Below are 16,636 nucleotides of genomic sequence, written 5' to 3'. Positions count from 1 at the left end.
CATCTAAACATATGGCCAAAAGTATGTGATTTAACACCCATTTTTTTGCACTCATGCTAATTGTTAAGGTCAAACATTTTATGAGGTAAAACAGGAATGTGCTTTACATGCTAACCTGCTAACCGAAAAAGCCTGTGGTGAATGGCACATGAATGGCACATTAGCGACGAGAAATTAAAGCAATTTTAAATTAAAAGCAGTGGCTGTAAGTGGCATAACCTTTACAAACAATTAAAAAAAAAACATGGTATGGGCGATGGTGTGTGATTTTATATAAGCCAGTCTTACTAATCTGCAACTATTTACTGCAATTATGTTAACTTATTAGCTAAATATACTTGGACCTTTGACTTAACCATCATAAGACTTATATAGGTACATATGTGCACAGTGTACTGTGGTTACTGTGTACATATGTACAAAAAATGGACAGAAATTATTATTATTATATTATAATTATCATAGAAAGTGGACTTTTATGTAAACCATATGGCTGGAAGCAACAATGCATTAAGATAAGTATTAACTATTCTTACAGTTGCAACCAGTTAGGGCACAGTCATAACTAAACTGACAGTGTGTATTAAATAAATCACAATTACTCTTAGCTTGGAAGGGGAAAAGGCCGTTCTGTTTCAGTAGGCCAGTAAATTTGTAATAATGTTGACCCAATGACATTGCTAATATTGTCCCAGTCACCCCCTCTCTCCTGGGTATTCTGCACCTCTCTTCATTTTTGCATTTAAATGCATGTTTAGGTATTTGTGTATTCATTCAGGTAAGCACTTTATAAGAAAATCCTCTATAGACTATTTCAGTCAGAAGTCAGGACCCTAACATAGATATTTTTTTCTCTGTTAAGTATTTAGAGGTAAAAAGGTGGTGTTTAATGTAAATAATGTCAAACATTAATTACACTTGGCTTTCAGTGGTGCTGACCCCTCCACTTAACAATGTCGTAAAGCAAATTCACATTACACTACTTCCTCTTGCTAACAAAAGCCAAGTTTTCTCTTCAAAGCTGTACAGAACTAATAAACTTTATGAACTTAACATGAATTCCTATTATGAGCACTGTAAGACAGACGAGGCACTGACCTCGGCTCTGACACTGTGTGGCCTGGCGTATCTACAGAGCGCAGGGGCCTCCGAGCTAGTTCTCCGGCCTAGGGACCACTCCAGCTCCTGCCTCCGACCGGACTGTGAGTGAGGGAGGGAGGGAGGAAAGGGAGGAGGACAGGAGGGGACGGACAGGGTTGGAGTGAGACAGAGTGGCGGGAGGGGTGGAGGGAAAGGTAACGACGGGAAGGAAATGTATGAAGTCGGTGTCGGTGAATGACAAAACAGAAACAACGCACGATAACAACACGCAAAATTAATAACAATAAAAAGAAACAGCACTTCCATAATGTGGAAGAATGACAAATGGCTGACAAGCACGATAAAATAAAAGATGATGAAAACAAAATCGAGACGGAAACAGGCAGCACGAGCCTACAAGACGAAAAACAGCGCAAACAGGAAAACCAATTTAAAGATAACGCTGTAGGACAGAGATGAGAACAGGACGAGAATGAGAATGAACAGAATTATGGGCTGAAACATCTGATGGAAAAAAGAAGCAGAAAGAAAGATGGATAGAAAGAATTAAACAGAGTCATAGGAAGAGAGAAGGGGCCGGGGGAAAAAGAACGCAAAACACTTGTTATGAAGCGCATGCAATGAGGGATACGTGAATCTAAAAACCAACAACCAAAACTGAGCAGTGAGCACTGAGCTAAGCATTTTAATAATACTGTACTTAAAGCAGCATGCAGGTGAGGTGCAGGTCTTAGCCAAGAAACCTAAGATTGAATAAAAACTAATTTAAAGAGCCTTGAAAAACATTTAGGTCCTAAACGCTTATACTGAACATTTTACAGAATTATGAAGAGTAATCATACATGATTAATGTATCATACACTGTCAGAGTAACCACCGTGTGCAGCACAGACAGCATCTAGACGGGCTGGGCGTGACTCAATAAGGTCCTGGTAGGTTGTCACAGGTATCTGGAACCATGCTGACTGCAGTGCATCCCACAGCTGCTGGAGGGTATGTGGGGGAGGATCCATAGAGTGAATACGACCATCGTGGTGGTCCCACAGATGCTAAATTGGGTTCAAGTCTTGGGAATTAGGGGGCCAGGGTAGTACTTGGAAGTTTTGCAGCCTTCGAAAGTGGTCATAATAATGTAACTCGACTGTGTATAGCCTTGAGAAACATTCAGGTCCTAAACACTTATATTGAACATGTTACAGAATTATGAAGAGTAATCATATGTAATTAATGTATCATACACTGTTGAGTCACATAATTATGACCACCAGCTAATATCCAGAGTAATCGCCTATGCAGCACGGACAGCAGCTAGACGGGCTGGGTGTGACTCAATAAGGTCCTGGTAGGTCGTCACAGGTATCTGGGGCCATGCTGACTGCAGTGCATCCCACAGCTGCTGGAGGGTATGTGGGGGAGGATCCATAGAGCGAATACGACCATCATGATGGTCCAACAGATGCTCAATTGGGTTCAAATCTTGGGAATTGGGGGCCAGGGTAATATTTGGAAGTCTTGCAGTCATCAAAAGTGGTTATAATGTGACTCAACAGTGTATAATTGAATGACTAGTCTTCATTGCATGCAACGTGTCATTATGTAAATGTAAATGTAAATGTAAGTGATAAAGAATGTCCACATAAGTCAAGGACATTACAGGTCCACCTTAAAGGCAGCATAGTTAGACCACATATTTTTTTATTCTTCCAATGTAGTCATAACCAATTACCCTGGTTATATCTCTCCTCCACCGCTGCAGACCTCTACCCTGGCCGAAAAGGGCCGTACCTAACTCACTCCCCCTTGACATGTGTGCTCAGCAAGCAGCCATGTGACTGCGGGAGCAGAAATGGATCGATGCAGCTGTGAATGCAGATGTGGATGATGGTTTGGAAGGTGTGCAGGGCAGGCTGAGTGGTGCTGTTTATATGGGACTATGTGTAGACTTAATGGCCTATAAATATCCATTTTTTAAACATACAGAAATAGGGACTTTTAAAATGATGCCAATAAATGTGTCATTCTGACAAATATTTAGATATACCCACCATATCATTTTAACACGCTAAGATGACTGGAAATGTTTTGATGAGTGTAGTAAAATACACTCAAAGCTGAAATGCTTTTATGATTTAAGCATAAAGAAGCGATGTAAATGCATTGTTGGCTTTCGGGCTATAAGTGATTCCCATGCACAAGCATGCTTTATACAGGTGCTTCTCCACTTGTTCCGATAACACCATCGCAAGCTAAACATATCAGTACTATGGTACCCTAACCTAAACCTAGCCTATAAGTATTGGAACGGTGATCAGTAACTTATCAAATTTCCCAATATTTTAACATAAAACATATAATACAGCTATGTGAATAATAATGACAGTTTACAATAGCACACATGATCCTGTGTGTTAGGTTGGTACTGTACTCACCAATAACTGTCTTCGTATTTACGCAACACATTCACTCAGGCTAATGAAGCTACCGAAAGTGAGATACTCTTAACTGTTCTTGTTCTTTTCACCACCAACAGGAGATTCACGTGGGCGTTTGGTAGACATGTCATATACTTATATGGGTTTGGATAACAAATAACTAGCAAGACTCATCTCAGTGCGGGCTTTAATTACAACAAGTAGACAGATCGTAACTAGAGGAGCCCATCAATATGTTTGCAACTGGTATTTAATCTGATCTGCAACAGAACTGCAACAGTGATTTTTCCCTGAATCTGTATGAGGCGCCCAATGACTGGCCTGTTTACTGACTGAAATTCTGTATTACTGAACATTAGTGTATTTGTTATATCATTTTTAGTCCACCAAGGTGAGAAATTCCAGGTAGGTAACTAGTTTTGGTTTATAAACAAAGATCTAACCAGTTAGGCTCACTAATGAAGAGAAGAGCTAGAGAGTCTTAATGTAGGTCCACCTTAAAAGCAGCAGAGTTAGACCACATACGTCTTCATACTGTTTTATGCACATTCTCCCAATCTAGTAATATCCAAATACCATGGTTTTATGTCTCCTCCACTGGCCATGAAGGGGCCGTACCTAATACCTAGTTACACACTGCTCTACATTATCCCCCGTCAGTGATTTTACCTTCAATCTGTGAGGCGCCCTTTGACTGGTATGTTTACAGGATGAAACCAGTTAGGCTCACTAATGAAGAGAAGTGGTAGAGAGTCCTAATGTAGGTCCACCTTAAAAGCAGCATAGTTAGACCACATACAGTATGTCTTTATAATGTTTTATGCACATTCTCCCAATCTAGTCATATACAATTACCCTGGTTTCATGTCTCCTCCACTGGCCAAGAAGGGGCCATACCTAATACCTAGTCTCCTCCACTGCTGTAGACCCCTACCCTGGCCAAGAAGGGGCCGTACCTAATACCTAGTCTCCTCCACTGCTGTGGGCCCCTACCCTGGCCAAGAAGGGGCTGTACCTAATACCTAGTCTCCTCCACTGCTGTAGACCCCTACCCTGGCCAAGAAGGGGCAGTACCTAATACCTAGTTACGCACTGCTCTCCATTATCCCTTGTCAGTAATTTTACATTCAATCTGTGAGGCACCCAAGGTGAGAAATTCCAGGTAGGTAACTAGTTTTGGTTGATAAACAAAGATCTAATCAGTTAGGCTCACTAGTGATTAGAAATAAAGAAGAAGCACAAAAGAGGAGGTACAAGGTCTAAATGTAGGAGGTGACCACTTGGCAAGGCTTGAAATAAAAACACATAAATGACCTACCTGAAAGTCAGCTGCCAGATCCCTTCCCAGGGTTCCAATAGGCGAGTCACGGGACATAGACGTAACCGTCGAGAGGAAGCTGCTCGACTCCGTGAGATTGGGCATGGGCGAGAGGTCATCGCTGCGGTCCCTCAGGCCTTCGCCCAAGTGATCAACCTTCTCCATAAAGGTGTAGAGATCTGTCCTGAACGTCCTCATGTGGTCAGTGATGGAATCTAGCACCTGAGAGTCAGGTTTGCGTTCCGATGAGAACTCGGATCCTTCCGCGACGGAGCTGGCTCCGGTAACGACCAGGCGACCCTCACAGACCAGACTGTTCGTGTCCGTGATGAGCCTGTCCACCATCTTCCTCAGGCGCTCTGCCTCACGTTTAATACCCAGGAGCATCTCACGTTCCTCACGCCTCCTCTTCGCGAGCTCTGCCCCTCCGATATCGGCTACGTCTGACGTTTTACCCCCGCTCCCGAAACCCGACGTGGCTGTCCGTTCGAACAAGTCCTCAGAGTCACTCTCGCCACCCACTGGCCCTTCGCGCTTCGGGTGGAGCAGCAAAAGCCGCCCTGCTTCGTCCTCCTCGGCATCCCTGCGGCCAGCGTCGCTGTCCGCGTCGCTATCCCGCGGGCTTACGGATCGCAAGTGGGCAGCCAGGTCGCAGCGCTGCATGTTGGAAATCAGAACACGATTCTCATACTGCAGCTTCATCACCTTGTCACTCAACTCGTTGATCTGCACCTGGGCAGTTTTTAACTCCTCCTGTAGACATGCCATGCCACCCAATGCCAGGCTCGCCTTGTTGTTTTCAGGTTTTAGCACGACCGAAGCTCCTCCCTCCGCCCCCTCGGGTTCACCATCCCCAGGCCCTGACCCGAACTTGAAGCGGTTGAGCTCGGTAGTAAGCTGCTTGTTGCGATCCTCAATCTCGGAGATGGAGCGCCGAAGCAGCTCGGCCTCCTCCTCCACGAACTGCAGGTGACGTCGCAGCTCGTTGGCCGACTCGGGGGCGTCCGCGCCGAACGGAGACGTGGGGACGCTGGAGAAGGGCTCGCGGCCGAAGCAGTCGCGCTCGTACTGGCTGCGCAGGTCGTCGTTCTCGGCACGCAGGCCTCGGTTCTCCACCTCCAGCTCCACGATCTTGCGGCCCAGTATGTTGGCCTCCTCCTCTACCAGCTTGAGGCGTAAGCGGAGCTCGGCCTCTCGCGTGCTGTGCGGCCCTCCTCCCGGCGTCTCGGCCAGCGGTAGGGGGCTATCTACGTCTCCGTAGACTGACTTGTATTTCTGCAGCTCCTGCTCGAGTTCATCCTTCTCCCGCCCGAGTTTAGCCATCTTCTTGCGCATCAGGGCAGATTCCTCTTTGGAAAACTGAAGCTGACAGCGCAGGTCTGCACTGTCCTCCTGTAGCAAAGAAACATTCAGATGTGTTGGTGCATGTGTCAAATAAGTTACACTTCGGCACTTAGGTGGTGCAGTGGTAAAACGAATCTACACAAACAATGATTGGCTCGTTCGCAGGGAGGGTGCCAGAATTGGTTCCTTATAACTGATGCAATTACGACCTCTGCTGGCTTATTGGTGGTGTCTGCACAGACACGAGGGATAATGGGATCAGGGTGTGACTCTCCGTACACAAAGCTGATCCACATATGAACTCGCCTCGTGCAGGTGAAAAGATGTGATCGGCTACTGCACACGTGTCGGAGGGGGCCTTACTCAAGGGTTCAACAGTGGCTGCAGAACCTGTATTTGAAACAACAGGCTTCTGAATAATAGCCCAAAGCTCTACCCACTAGGTCTAACCATCATGAAGAATTTTAATAAATATATTTGCCTATAGCCTCACTTCCCAGGTCACACCTCCCCACACACATTAACTAAAAGAGGAATTGGTTAGAACGGCTACAGTATCACCATTTGTAGCTGCAGGAGCCAGCAGCCGGTCTGTATCAAATTCAATAGCCTTTGTTATCCTCTGGCATCACTGAGTCTTGTCAGGAACACTGTCAGCAGTTCATGTTTTGTCCCATCTCGAACCACGACTGCCTGTAAGCAACCCTTTCTCTTTCCAAGACACTCTGACTATAACAATTCGACCCTTATCAGAGACACCGAGGTCTTTCTGCCGTTCCATATTGGCTGTATTCTACATGCGTACTATTAGTAACATTTAATATCGTCTTGACTGTGACCTTTGTATATTCACGTTTTGGATCATTGATGTCTGGTATGCGTAGACACAATGTAGGTGTCTGCTAAATGCGGTAAATGTGATTATGTGTATGCATATAAAGCACAAACCTGAGAAAAAGATTTCTTCTCCTTGAAGGTTTCTCTGCTCCCTCGTCTCCTCGTTGCCACCTAAAAGAAAAAGCAGAACAATTAATGTGATTAGAGGGAAGAACTATGGTGAAAAATGTTGGGGGGAAAACCATATTGAGTGGAAACGCCTAAGGAAAGAGTTGTTTCTACACTCACTGTCCATTTTATCAGCTCCACTTACCATATAGAAGCACTTTGTAGTTCTACAATTACTGACTGTAGTCCATCTGTTTCTCTGCATGCTTTGTTGGCCCCCTTTCACCTTGTTCTTCAATGGTCAGGACCACCACAGATCAGGTAATATTTAGGTGGTGGATCATTCTCAGCACTGCAGTGACACTGACATGGTGGTGGTGTGTTAGTGTGTGTTGTGCTGGTATGAGTGGATCAGACACAGCAGCGCTGCTGCAGTTTTTAAATACCGTGTCCACTCACTGTCCACTCCTACCTAGTTGGCCCACCTTGTAGATGTAAAGTCAGAGACGATCGCTCATGTATTGCTGCCGTTTGAGTTGGTCATCTTCTAGACCTTCATCAGTGGTCACAGGACGCTGCACACAGGGCGCTGTTGACTGGATATTTTTGGTTGGTGGACTATTCTCAGTCCAGCAGTGACAGTGAGGTGTTTAAAAACTCCAGCAGCGCTGCTGTATCTGATCCACTCATACCAGCACAACACACACTAACACACCACCACCATGTCAGTGTCACTGCAGTACTGAGAATGATCCACCACCTAAACAATACCTGCTCTGTGGTGGTCCTGTGGGGGTCCTGACCATTGAAGAACAGCATGAAAGGGGGCTAACAAAGTATGCAGAGAAACAGATGGACTACAGTCAGTAATTGTAGAACTACTGTACAAAGTGCTATTCTATACAAATGTTCAAATCTACCAAAGACTTTAATAGCCTTTAATCATTGAACAGAACGTGTAGACCCATATGTACACCACCACTGTGTTCTACAAAATAGAATAGACAGGGTATATTCCAGAGTCTAACCCAAGCCCTGCTCTGTAAAAATGAATCCCAGTCCCAAGACCGAATTAAATCACAATGATGGAGTTGTGTAAGTCATGTCATGTGGTTTATATTTGCACTAAGGAGGGTTCAATAAGTTTATCTGATTCCTGTGCAGCGTCAGTGCCAACTCGGTTATTTTAAGTCCTCTGATGCTCCTTCCTGCACATAAACCTTTTTTTGGAAGCCAGTCTTGCTGATGGATCTGATCACAGCTCTAAATACATTAGGACAGATCCTAACACTGATGGTTAGAACCCGTTTTAAAAACAGGCATACTGAGCTAAAATAGCACACTGTCGATTCCTTTCGCTGGCCGAGTCATCTAGGGGCAGATCCATGGAAACGGTTGAAAATTACAGTGAATTTTAAGCACTGTTAGGGACAGGGAAAGCAAAAATGACGGAGAAAGAAATGAGGCCCACCTAGATACAGCACCACAACATAATAAACATTAGAGTGATGTAATTAAGTGTGGAAGCCAACTGGCTTTACTGTGCTGTCCACCAAGAGTTTCTGAATCACACTGTAACCACTCGACTGTGAGTGGTGTGTTCTGTTATGATTTTAACATGACCACATAACTTTTTATATAAAGGAACCAATGGTTCATAACCAATACACCCTGCTTCCACAAAGAAGCATCAGTGTGGGCTTTGTACTGAAGACGGATGGTGTCAGGGTTGTTTACAGCACTACACACGTTCCCAAGGTTAGCAGTGATTAAGTGCCGTCCTCTGGCTCGCTGACTGAACGCTGGAAGACGACTCCCTTGTGGAAATGATTTCAACCTCGGCTCACTCTCCAGGCCCACCAGAACCATTATGTAGAATTATACAGAAGAATCTGCACGTCGTATGTTACAGTTCTCAGCGCAGCACAGTAAAACGTAGAGTGGCTTTGTTTATTGCATTAGGAAATTATAGAAATAATAACCAGTCCTTGTATGTTTAAGTATTGTCTGGAGTGCCCAGGGTCTTTTGGGTATTATATATACACTTTTTTATATACCTACAGTAAATACATTTTCCCAAGCCTCCCTTATTAGGCTTAATTTACAGAATTAATGAGGACAGTTTTGCTTTACACATTTTCCATTCCAGAAGCAAACACTACTACTAAGTCTATTGTTGCTGAATGATGGTATGTATGTACATTATGCAAGACATGTTTCCGGTAACTCACACCACAAGCTTGATTGCATTACTATTATAGTTGTTACTTGTATTTATTTGATTTGTATGATCAAAGACTAAATACATTGTATTCTGATGCATTAAAGATGTGTTTACAAAGAATTATTCATTTATTGGATGAAAAAGCATCTGCTAAATGCCTAAATGTAAATGTAATCCTATTCAGAGTCGTAGTGGGTACGATTCTCTGGGCGAAAGGTGGGAAACACCCTGGACAGGTCGCCAGTTCATCACAGGGCAAACACACATGAAAAGAACATGCAAACTCCACACAGTAAGAACCCGACAATTCACCTTCACCCGGGAATCAAACCCAGGATCTTCTTGCTGTAAGGCGACAGTGCTACCCACCGCGTCCCTGTGTCACCCAAAGACATTATTGTAAAATAAAAATTTGTACTGTACATATTTTAGTAAAAACAGAAATGACAAACATAAAGGCATATAAAATGCTCACTATTATGTTCAGATCTACATTCAACAGATGTTTTGATTTGATAGTCACACTTTGGATTTGATAGTTACACTCTAATAAAGACAAGAGACATGAATGACAAGCGATTTCCAAAATATAAATGAGCCGCCCATAAAAGAACCTTACAGCACCATGTATTACAGTCTGGATATAAATAAGTGATCATGTGTATCTAATGATGTACCTTTTCCACTTAGGCTGTAAGCTTAAGTTTCCAGGCTACCAAGAAGTTGGTCAGATACTTTTTCCATGTCTGAATAAAATGTTGTTCAGTGCTAAGATTGAATAAATAACAGTCACAGTGGATAACAGTGTAATTCATTCAATCTTTTTAATTACCGTCCTCTTTTACACTATTGGACAGAGTATTGTGGTTCCTCACCATCGCTGACTGTAAGAATGTGACTCGTTTCTCCGGTCACAGAATAAAGAAATCACACACACACACACACACACACACACACACACACACACACACACACACACACACACACACACACACACAATGGTGTGACAGACACAGACACAGAATGCCTTTTTACCCAAACATAACAAAGCACCGTGCTCGCCCTGCATGGGCACGACATGCCCAAAAATGCCACCCACCCTCGTTTTCCTCAGTCCTTCTGTCTTTCTCACACGCTTAATCTCTTCTTTTGGGAGGGAGGTCGCCAGGTCTGAAATTTACTCTATTTATTATTGGGGAACAAGAGATTTAGTTCAGACATTGTATATATACAAATAAAGAATGAAATATAAAAATAATTTGGATTAAATAACATTAAACTGCATAAAACCATGACATTGGTGTGCTTGCAACACATTTAAGAAAGACTGGGACAGAGCATGATTGTGCATAATAAGTAAGTGAATGTGTTGAGCCCTGATTGTACGGTTTGATGTTCCTATCTTTCGCATAGCGTTTCTGGGTGGCGTTGGACCCATCACAACCCTGAGCATAATAAAGTGGTTAGTGGAATTAGTCAGTTTTCACCCTTTAGGTCAAAACTAGTACTTGTTCCCAATTCAGTACCAGAAAGCTCATCATAAATTCATACATTAGTATTTGCACTAGATTGCCGAATGCATGGGGACACTTCGCTACTTGGTTTATTAGTATTTAGGTCAGGTATAGGGTTTGTCCGGTTTCCCTAAAATCACATGGCGCAATGCAGCAACACACCCAGGACTGGACGGCCATCCATCACTTGGCCTTGGCCAACCCATCTGCCCCAATTAGCCAATCATGTGTGTATGATGCTCAACCAGCCAGTAGCACCACTGGGGATTCGAACCCTGGATCCCGGCTGTAGTGAGCTAGTGTAATTTACCGCCGCATCACCGGAACGCAGCCTCAATCGTCTTAAAGGTCTACACAAATCAATCTAACTATCAAATCACTTATAAAATTCCTGCCCTGATAGAGTGAAGTGAAAACGAGCAAGAGAAAAAGCAGCAGACCTTGTAACAGCAGGAATGGATTGGCTAGTCTTAAATCACATGACTGCGAGTTCTATCAATCCATCTAAGTCATCCATCATGGATGTCCTAATTAACAGGAAATCAATATAACCACTCACCCGGGTCATGCATGCAGTACAGAGGGAAAAAGAGAGAGCTAAATGTAAGAGAGAGAGAGAGAGACAGAAAAACAGCGAGAGAAAGAAATGGGGTCTAAAAGTGGTCTTAGGTTTCGGATCAGCATCCATCATCATCATCATCATCATCAGATCTCTGGTTAATGCATCAGACAGGAAGTACATGGGAGTGATCGTTGACAGTCTGCAGGCTCACAAAAAGGCTTATCAAAAGACTTGTGTTCAAAAAGACTGTGGGACTAGAACTTATATTCCTTAATACAGTAATTATGATCATAAAAGAATAGTATAGCCTCTTCAAACTAATCTCCAAGGAACAGACAATACTTCGAAAACACTGTCTACAATGTTCATGAAAAATCTTGTCGGTTTTCAGATTTCCAACAAATATCATAGTGAAGGTAAATATGAAAGTTCTGTCCATATTATTTGCCATACAGTGGGTTGGCAGTACAGTGGATACAGGATTGGCCGGATCTAGATTGTTGGTGGTTTAGCTGTAAAGGTACTAGACTACAGATCCATATTTAGAAAGAGGTTCTTCAGATCTGTAAGATGAGCACCAAAGAACCAAGTGCAAATCCACTTACTCACTGGCCCATTAGCAGAGCAAAAAAGCACTGGTCATTAAACAGGCAATGTTTCCACGAGTGTCTTCACTAGTTTCAACTAAACGCCTGAGCAGTTTATCCATCACAAGCAATAAATCAGTCACTGTTTCTTTCAATCTCACTCCTAGTTTACGTTCACCCAGACCTGCAATGTACTTACTGTGAGTCTCGTCCACTAAATCTCAAATAAGAACTCAACACAAGCCAGTTACATCTGATCCAAGGCATACATTTATAATGAGAGCATTGCCTACAATGGTGTAAAGCACAGCAACACTGTACTCTGAAGGAGTGACTTATTACTCTTAAGAGGTGGCTAATTATACATTTATGTTTTCTGACAGTCCCTTCTTGCACAAACCAAAATTCATAAAGAAAAGTTTGGTGGGCGTCCAAGTGGTGAGCGGGATCAACTGCTAGCACACCAGCGCTGAGACTTCGGGTTCGGATCTCAGCTCTGCTATCGGTTGACTGGGCGCTCTTTAGCAGCAGACAAAATTCAACAAGCTTCTAGTCTGCTAGGTGGGAACGACCAGACTAAGGGGTGTGGTTATCAACGCTGTGTAAGGACCTTGGTTGCCCAGGGCGCCTGTACAGGAATCCGGGTGTGGCTCTCAGTACGCGAAGCCGACCTCTCGCGCAAATCCACCGCAGTATGAGAATAAAAAGTATGGGTGAATGAAAAGGGACACATCGGAGGGCGTGTGTCAGGAGAATATACACCCTGCTTGGATGCTGTCTAGGTCCCCAGCAGTGGATTGGCTACACTAAACTGGGATGAACTGACTGCAAGCCAGGCTTTATTATAGACGTTTAGGGCTAAACTGAACTAAATTTAGTCATGTGACAAGTTCAAGTGAAATTTTTCTTGGAAATGTGGAGGCCTTTGTATTAGCAAAGCAGGACCATCTCTGTGTTAATATCCATGGTCTAGAAATAATCAAGCATGTACACATGTACATATGTTTAATGGATAAAAAAGCTGTTTTTAAAATACAGCAGGGAACATGACCACCAGTGCATGATGTATCAACTATTAGTAATAAAATGAACTGTTACCAACAGTGATGCTTTTCAGTTAATAAAAGTCCTCTATTGGTTGCATATCACCCTGTCACGTATGCGTACAATAATAAGACCTGGCTCAGGTGTTCTGAGACTTAAAGATTCCTCTAAGCTCTTAATCTCAGGCCGAGAGACTGCAGGATTATGGGACTGTGCAGAACACCCTTCTGCACAGCAAGCACATATTCCACAGCCTACGTCTCAGTCCTGTTTACTCCTGGGACGAAGAGATGAATGATTCCATTTGGCTATTCCAGTTAAGGGTTGTCACAGCAGGTCATTCGTCTGCATGTTTCATTTGGCACAGTTTTTATGGCGGATTCCTTCTTGACGTGACCGTTCTATTTATCCCGGCTGGGTACACGTAACGTCATGCACATTCTGTATTTGTGAATTATAATATTTTAAAATGATAATATTAACCATAAACACCTTTATCAGACCTGACTTGTAGCGTATTAGTTGTATATCATGATTATTTATTTATCCACCAATTCACTGTCTGTTTTACCAGTTTTATCCTAATCAGGGTCACACTGGGTCGAATTCATTGGGTGAAAGGCAGGAAACACCCTGGACAGGTCGCCAGACCATCACAGGGCAAATTAAGATGATATTTTCTGCATTTGACATGCTTTCTGAATTCAGAAATACATTACATAATCCAATATAAAGCAAATTCCAATTCTGATTGACTACAATCCAAGCAATTAAGGGTTTAGAGCCTTCCTCAAGGGCCTAGCGGTGCCAACCTGGCAGTAAGGCTACAACAAGCAACTACTACTTCAATACCTAAACCACTGAACTACCACTGGCCAAAACCAACCAAAGCCCATTACAGAAGATAGATCATTTCAAGGTAATTAACACCTCTTGCCTCTTGCCTTGATTAAAGCTCCGTGGTCCACATGGATCCTCCATTGTGCTAGCAGGCACAAGTCCAGATGGTCGCTCTGCTAACCAGGGTCCCGGTGACATAACTGGGGCTATAAACTGGCATCTCGAAAGAACAGGTCTGTCACACCCTCTAAAACCAGTTTAACTCATTTACATAACACTAGCTCGCATGCTCTGTTCCAAGAACAAAACATTGACCAGATGTTGTTTTTCATCCAGATGATCAGTAATTTCAGTCTTAATGTTAATATCTGTTATTTACTGTTATAGTGAGGATCACATGACTGACCTCAGGTTAGTGTAAAAGAGCTCTCACTGCAGCCTAAAATAAAAGACAGATGGTTCCAGCAGTGCTGAGTGAACAGTGCCAATTTTCATCGTTATGTAAGAATACTCCAGGCATTCTGGACAATGCCAGCAATGAGAATATGTTGCACTGTGATAAAATACAAAACATCCCAAATTGAAAGAGTTCTTTGTTTTTTTATTTTTTTTAATCACCACTTTATTCAACAATTTTTAAAAATTCAATCTGAATTAGCCAACCAACTTTTTATATATACTGTATATAAAAAACAAAATAATACAATATAATGACTATCTACCTATGTCTATATATATATAACATAAAACCTATAGATATAGATAGATAGATATTATATTATTATTATTATTGTTGTATTAGTGTTAGACTAAATATATTATTATATATTATTAAATATATTCTTTTTAATTATATTAATTGTTATACATAAATATATAAGCAATAATAAAATTGGGTGCATGATGTATCTGTATCCATTTGATCAATTTGTAAGTAGTAATGACTAAAAACAAATGCTGCAAATGATGTTATATTATATATATATATATATATATATATACGTATATATACAGTATATATTATATATATATATATTATATATATATATATTATACATATACGTACATATATACATACACACACACGTATATAATTATATACATACATACTTATACACATAATACTTAATATTGTTTCATTGCATTTTTCATTTATGTGGGTTTTCTGCTACTTTGGTTTTCTTCCACCTCCCAACAATTTACAGAAGGTGTCTGGCTGCTCTAGATTGTCTGATTGTGAATGACTGAAAGAGTGAATGAACTGTGATGAACTGGCATCCTGCCCAGGATGTGTTCCAGCCTTTCGACTGATGTAACCTGATAGCATCGGACGAGCTCACAATACGGAACAGGAAAAAGCAGCTGGGTAAAAAATTAATGAATAATTGAATGAAAATGTGAATGTTCTTAACCTAAAAAGCTTAGCTATAGCGATGTTTGATTATTAAAATGCATTGAAATCTTTTATCAGTCTCACAACTATCAGAATTTTGGTATCAGCCCTAAAATACTTATTTATCCTTTAATACCAAAGACGTAAAATGAAAGGCTTATTTATCAATGCAGGAGGTGAAGTGATACATCACATGACAAATCTTCCGGTGGATTGTTGACTAACAGTATTACATGAGGGATGGTGTGCGTTTGAGGACAGCTAAATAGTGCTTAGTGAGCCATGAAACAGATTCATCTTAAAAATCATAACTTAATTATAACTGTCAACAGAAAGTAAACACTGCAGAGTCGAGAGTGCTGGCTTACTGTGCGTGTGTGTGTGTGCTTTCCAGCAATCCATTTATCCATTAATCAACATCAAAAATCTAGCTGCTGATCCAGGCATTAACAGTACAAACTGAACAGTGCAAAGTGAATTTTCTAAATAACCGACACCATTTTAGCCCCATCATAGCATGTTTTACCGCTGTCACTACTTCTTTGTACAGTGATACCCTAACTCGACATCCCCTAAACTCGAAATCTTTGAAACTAGACGCCCTGCTTCGAGAAATTTGTACCCTTAAACTTGACGTGTGCGACTGCCACTTCTATTAATGCCACGGGCTCAATCCACTCCTAGCCAAAGGCTACAAAGCTATGAAGTAACATTGTTCACTCAGCAGGTTTGTAACTAGATTATATCTTGAGTCCAAAATATTTATAATAATTCATTCATTCATTGTCTGTTTTCCCAGCACTTTATCATGCACATGTGTATGGATTATCAGGGTTCCTTTGTGTCTAGGTAAAGTTAAATAAATAAATAAATCTGAATCTGATTGGTTGTATCACTGTATAGATTTCAGTTCATCATACGTTACTGTTCCATGCTCCTCCTAATGATGAAAGCATAGAAAGAACTCTATATAGGTCAATGAGATTCCATTCTCATAACGCGGCACAGGAAGCAAGCGTGTATGACTGGGTGCGTATGTGAGTAGGGGTTTTGGTATCTCTGTCCTTGGTGCTGCACTACCCGCAGAATATAGTTTTTGTCTCTGGTTTATGAACAACGTTATGATTTGTTTGTTTATTAGGATTTTAACGTCACGTCATGTTTTACACTTTGGTTACATTCATGACAGGAACGGTAGTTATCAGTTCACAAGGTTACATCAAACACAGCGTTGGACAATTTTGTATCTCCAATTCACCTCACTTGCATGTCTTTGAACTGTGGGAGGAAACCGGAGCACCCGAAGGAAGAGAGGGGAGGGGAGAACATGCA

General features: G+C 42.0%; 1 protein-coding gene across 1 annotated transcript in view; it reads right to left on the bottom strand.

Moving 5' to 3' along the window:
* LOC134302388 (microtubule cross-linking factor 1) overlaps nucleotides 1-16,636 on the bottom strand; it is a 37,319-nt gene that overhangs the window by 13,517 nt on the left and 7,166 nt on the right. The window contains exons 4-5 of the mRNA XM_062987480.1: nucleotides 7,144-7,203; nucleotides 4,852-6,243 (exon numbers count right to left, since the gene is read on the bottom strand). Coding sequence (XP_062843550.1) covers nucleotides 4,852-6,243; nucleotides 7,144-7,203 — 1,452 coding nt within the window. The remainder of the gene's footprint in view (nucleotides 1-4,851; nucleotides 6,244-7,143; nucleotides 7,204-16,636) is intronic.

Source organism: Trichomycterus rosablanca, chromosome 25 (assembly GCF_030014385.1).
Source record: "Trichomycterus rosablanca isolate fTriRos1 chromosome 25, fTriRos1.hap1, whole genome shotgun sequence".
In the NCBI taxonomy this organism is placed as follows: domain Eukaryota; kingdom Metazoa; phylum Chordata; class Actinopteri; order Siluriformes; family Trichomycteridae; genus Trichomycterus; species Trichomycterus rosablanca.
Note: the sequence above shows the minus strand (reverse complement) of the source record. Positions and strands in the feature narration are given on the sequence as shown.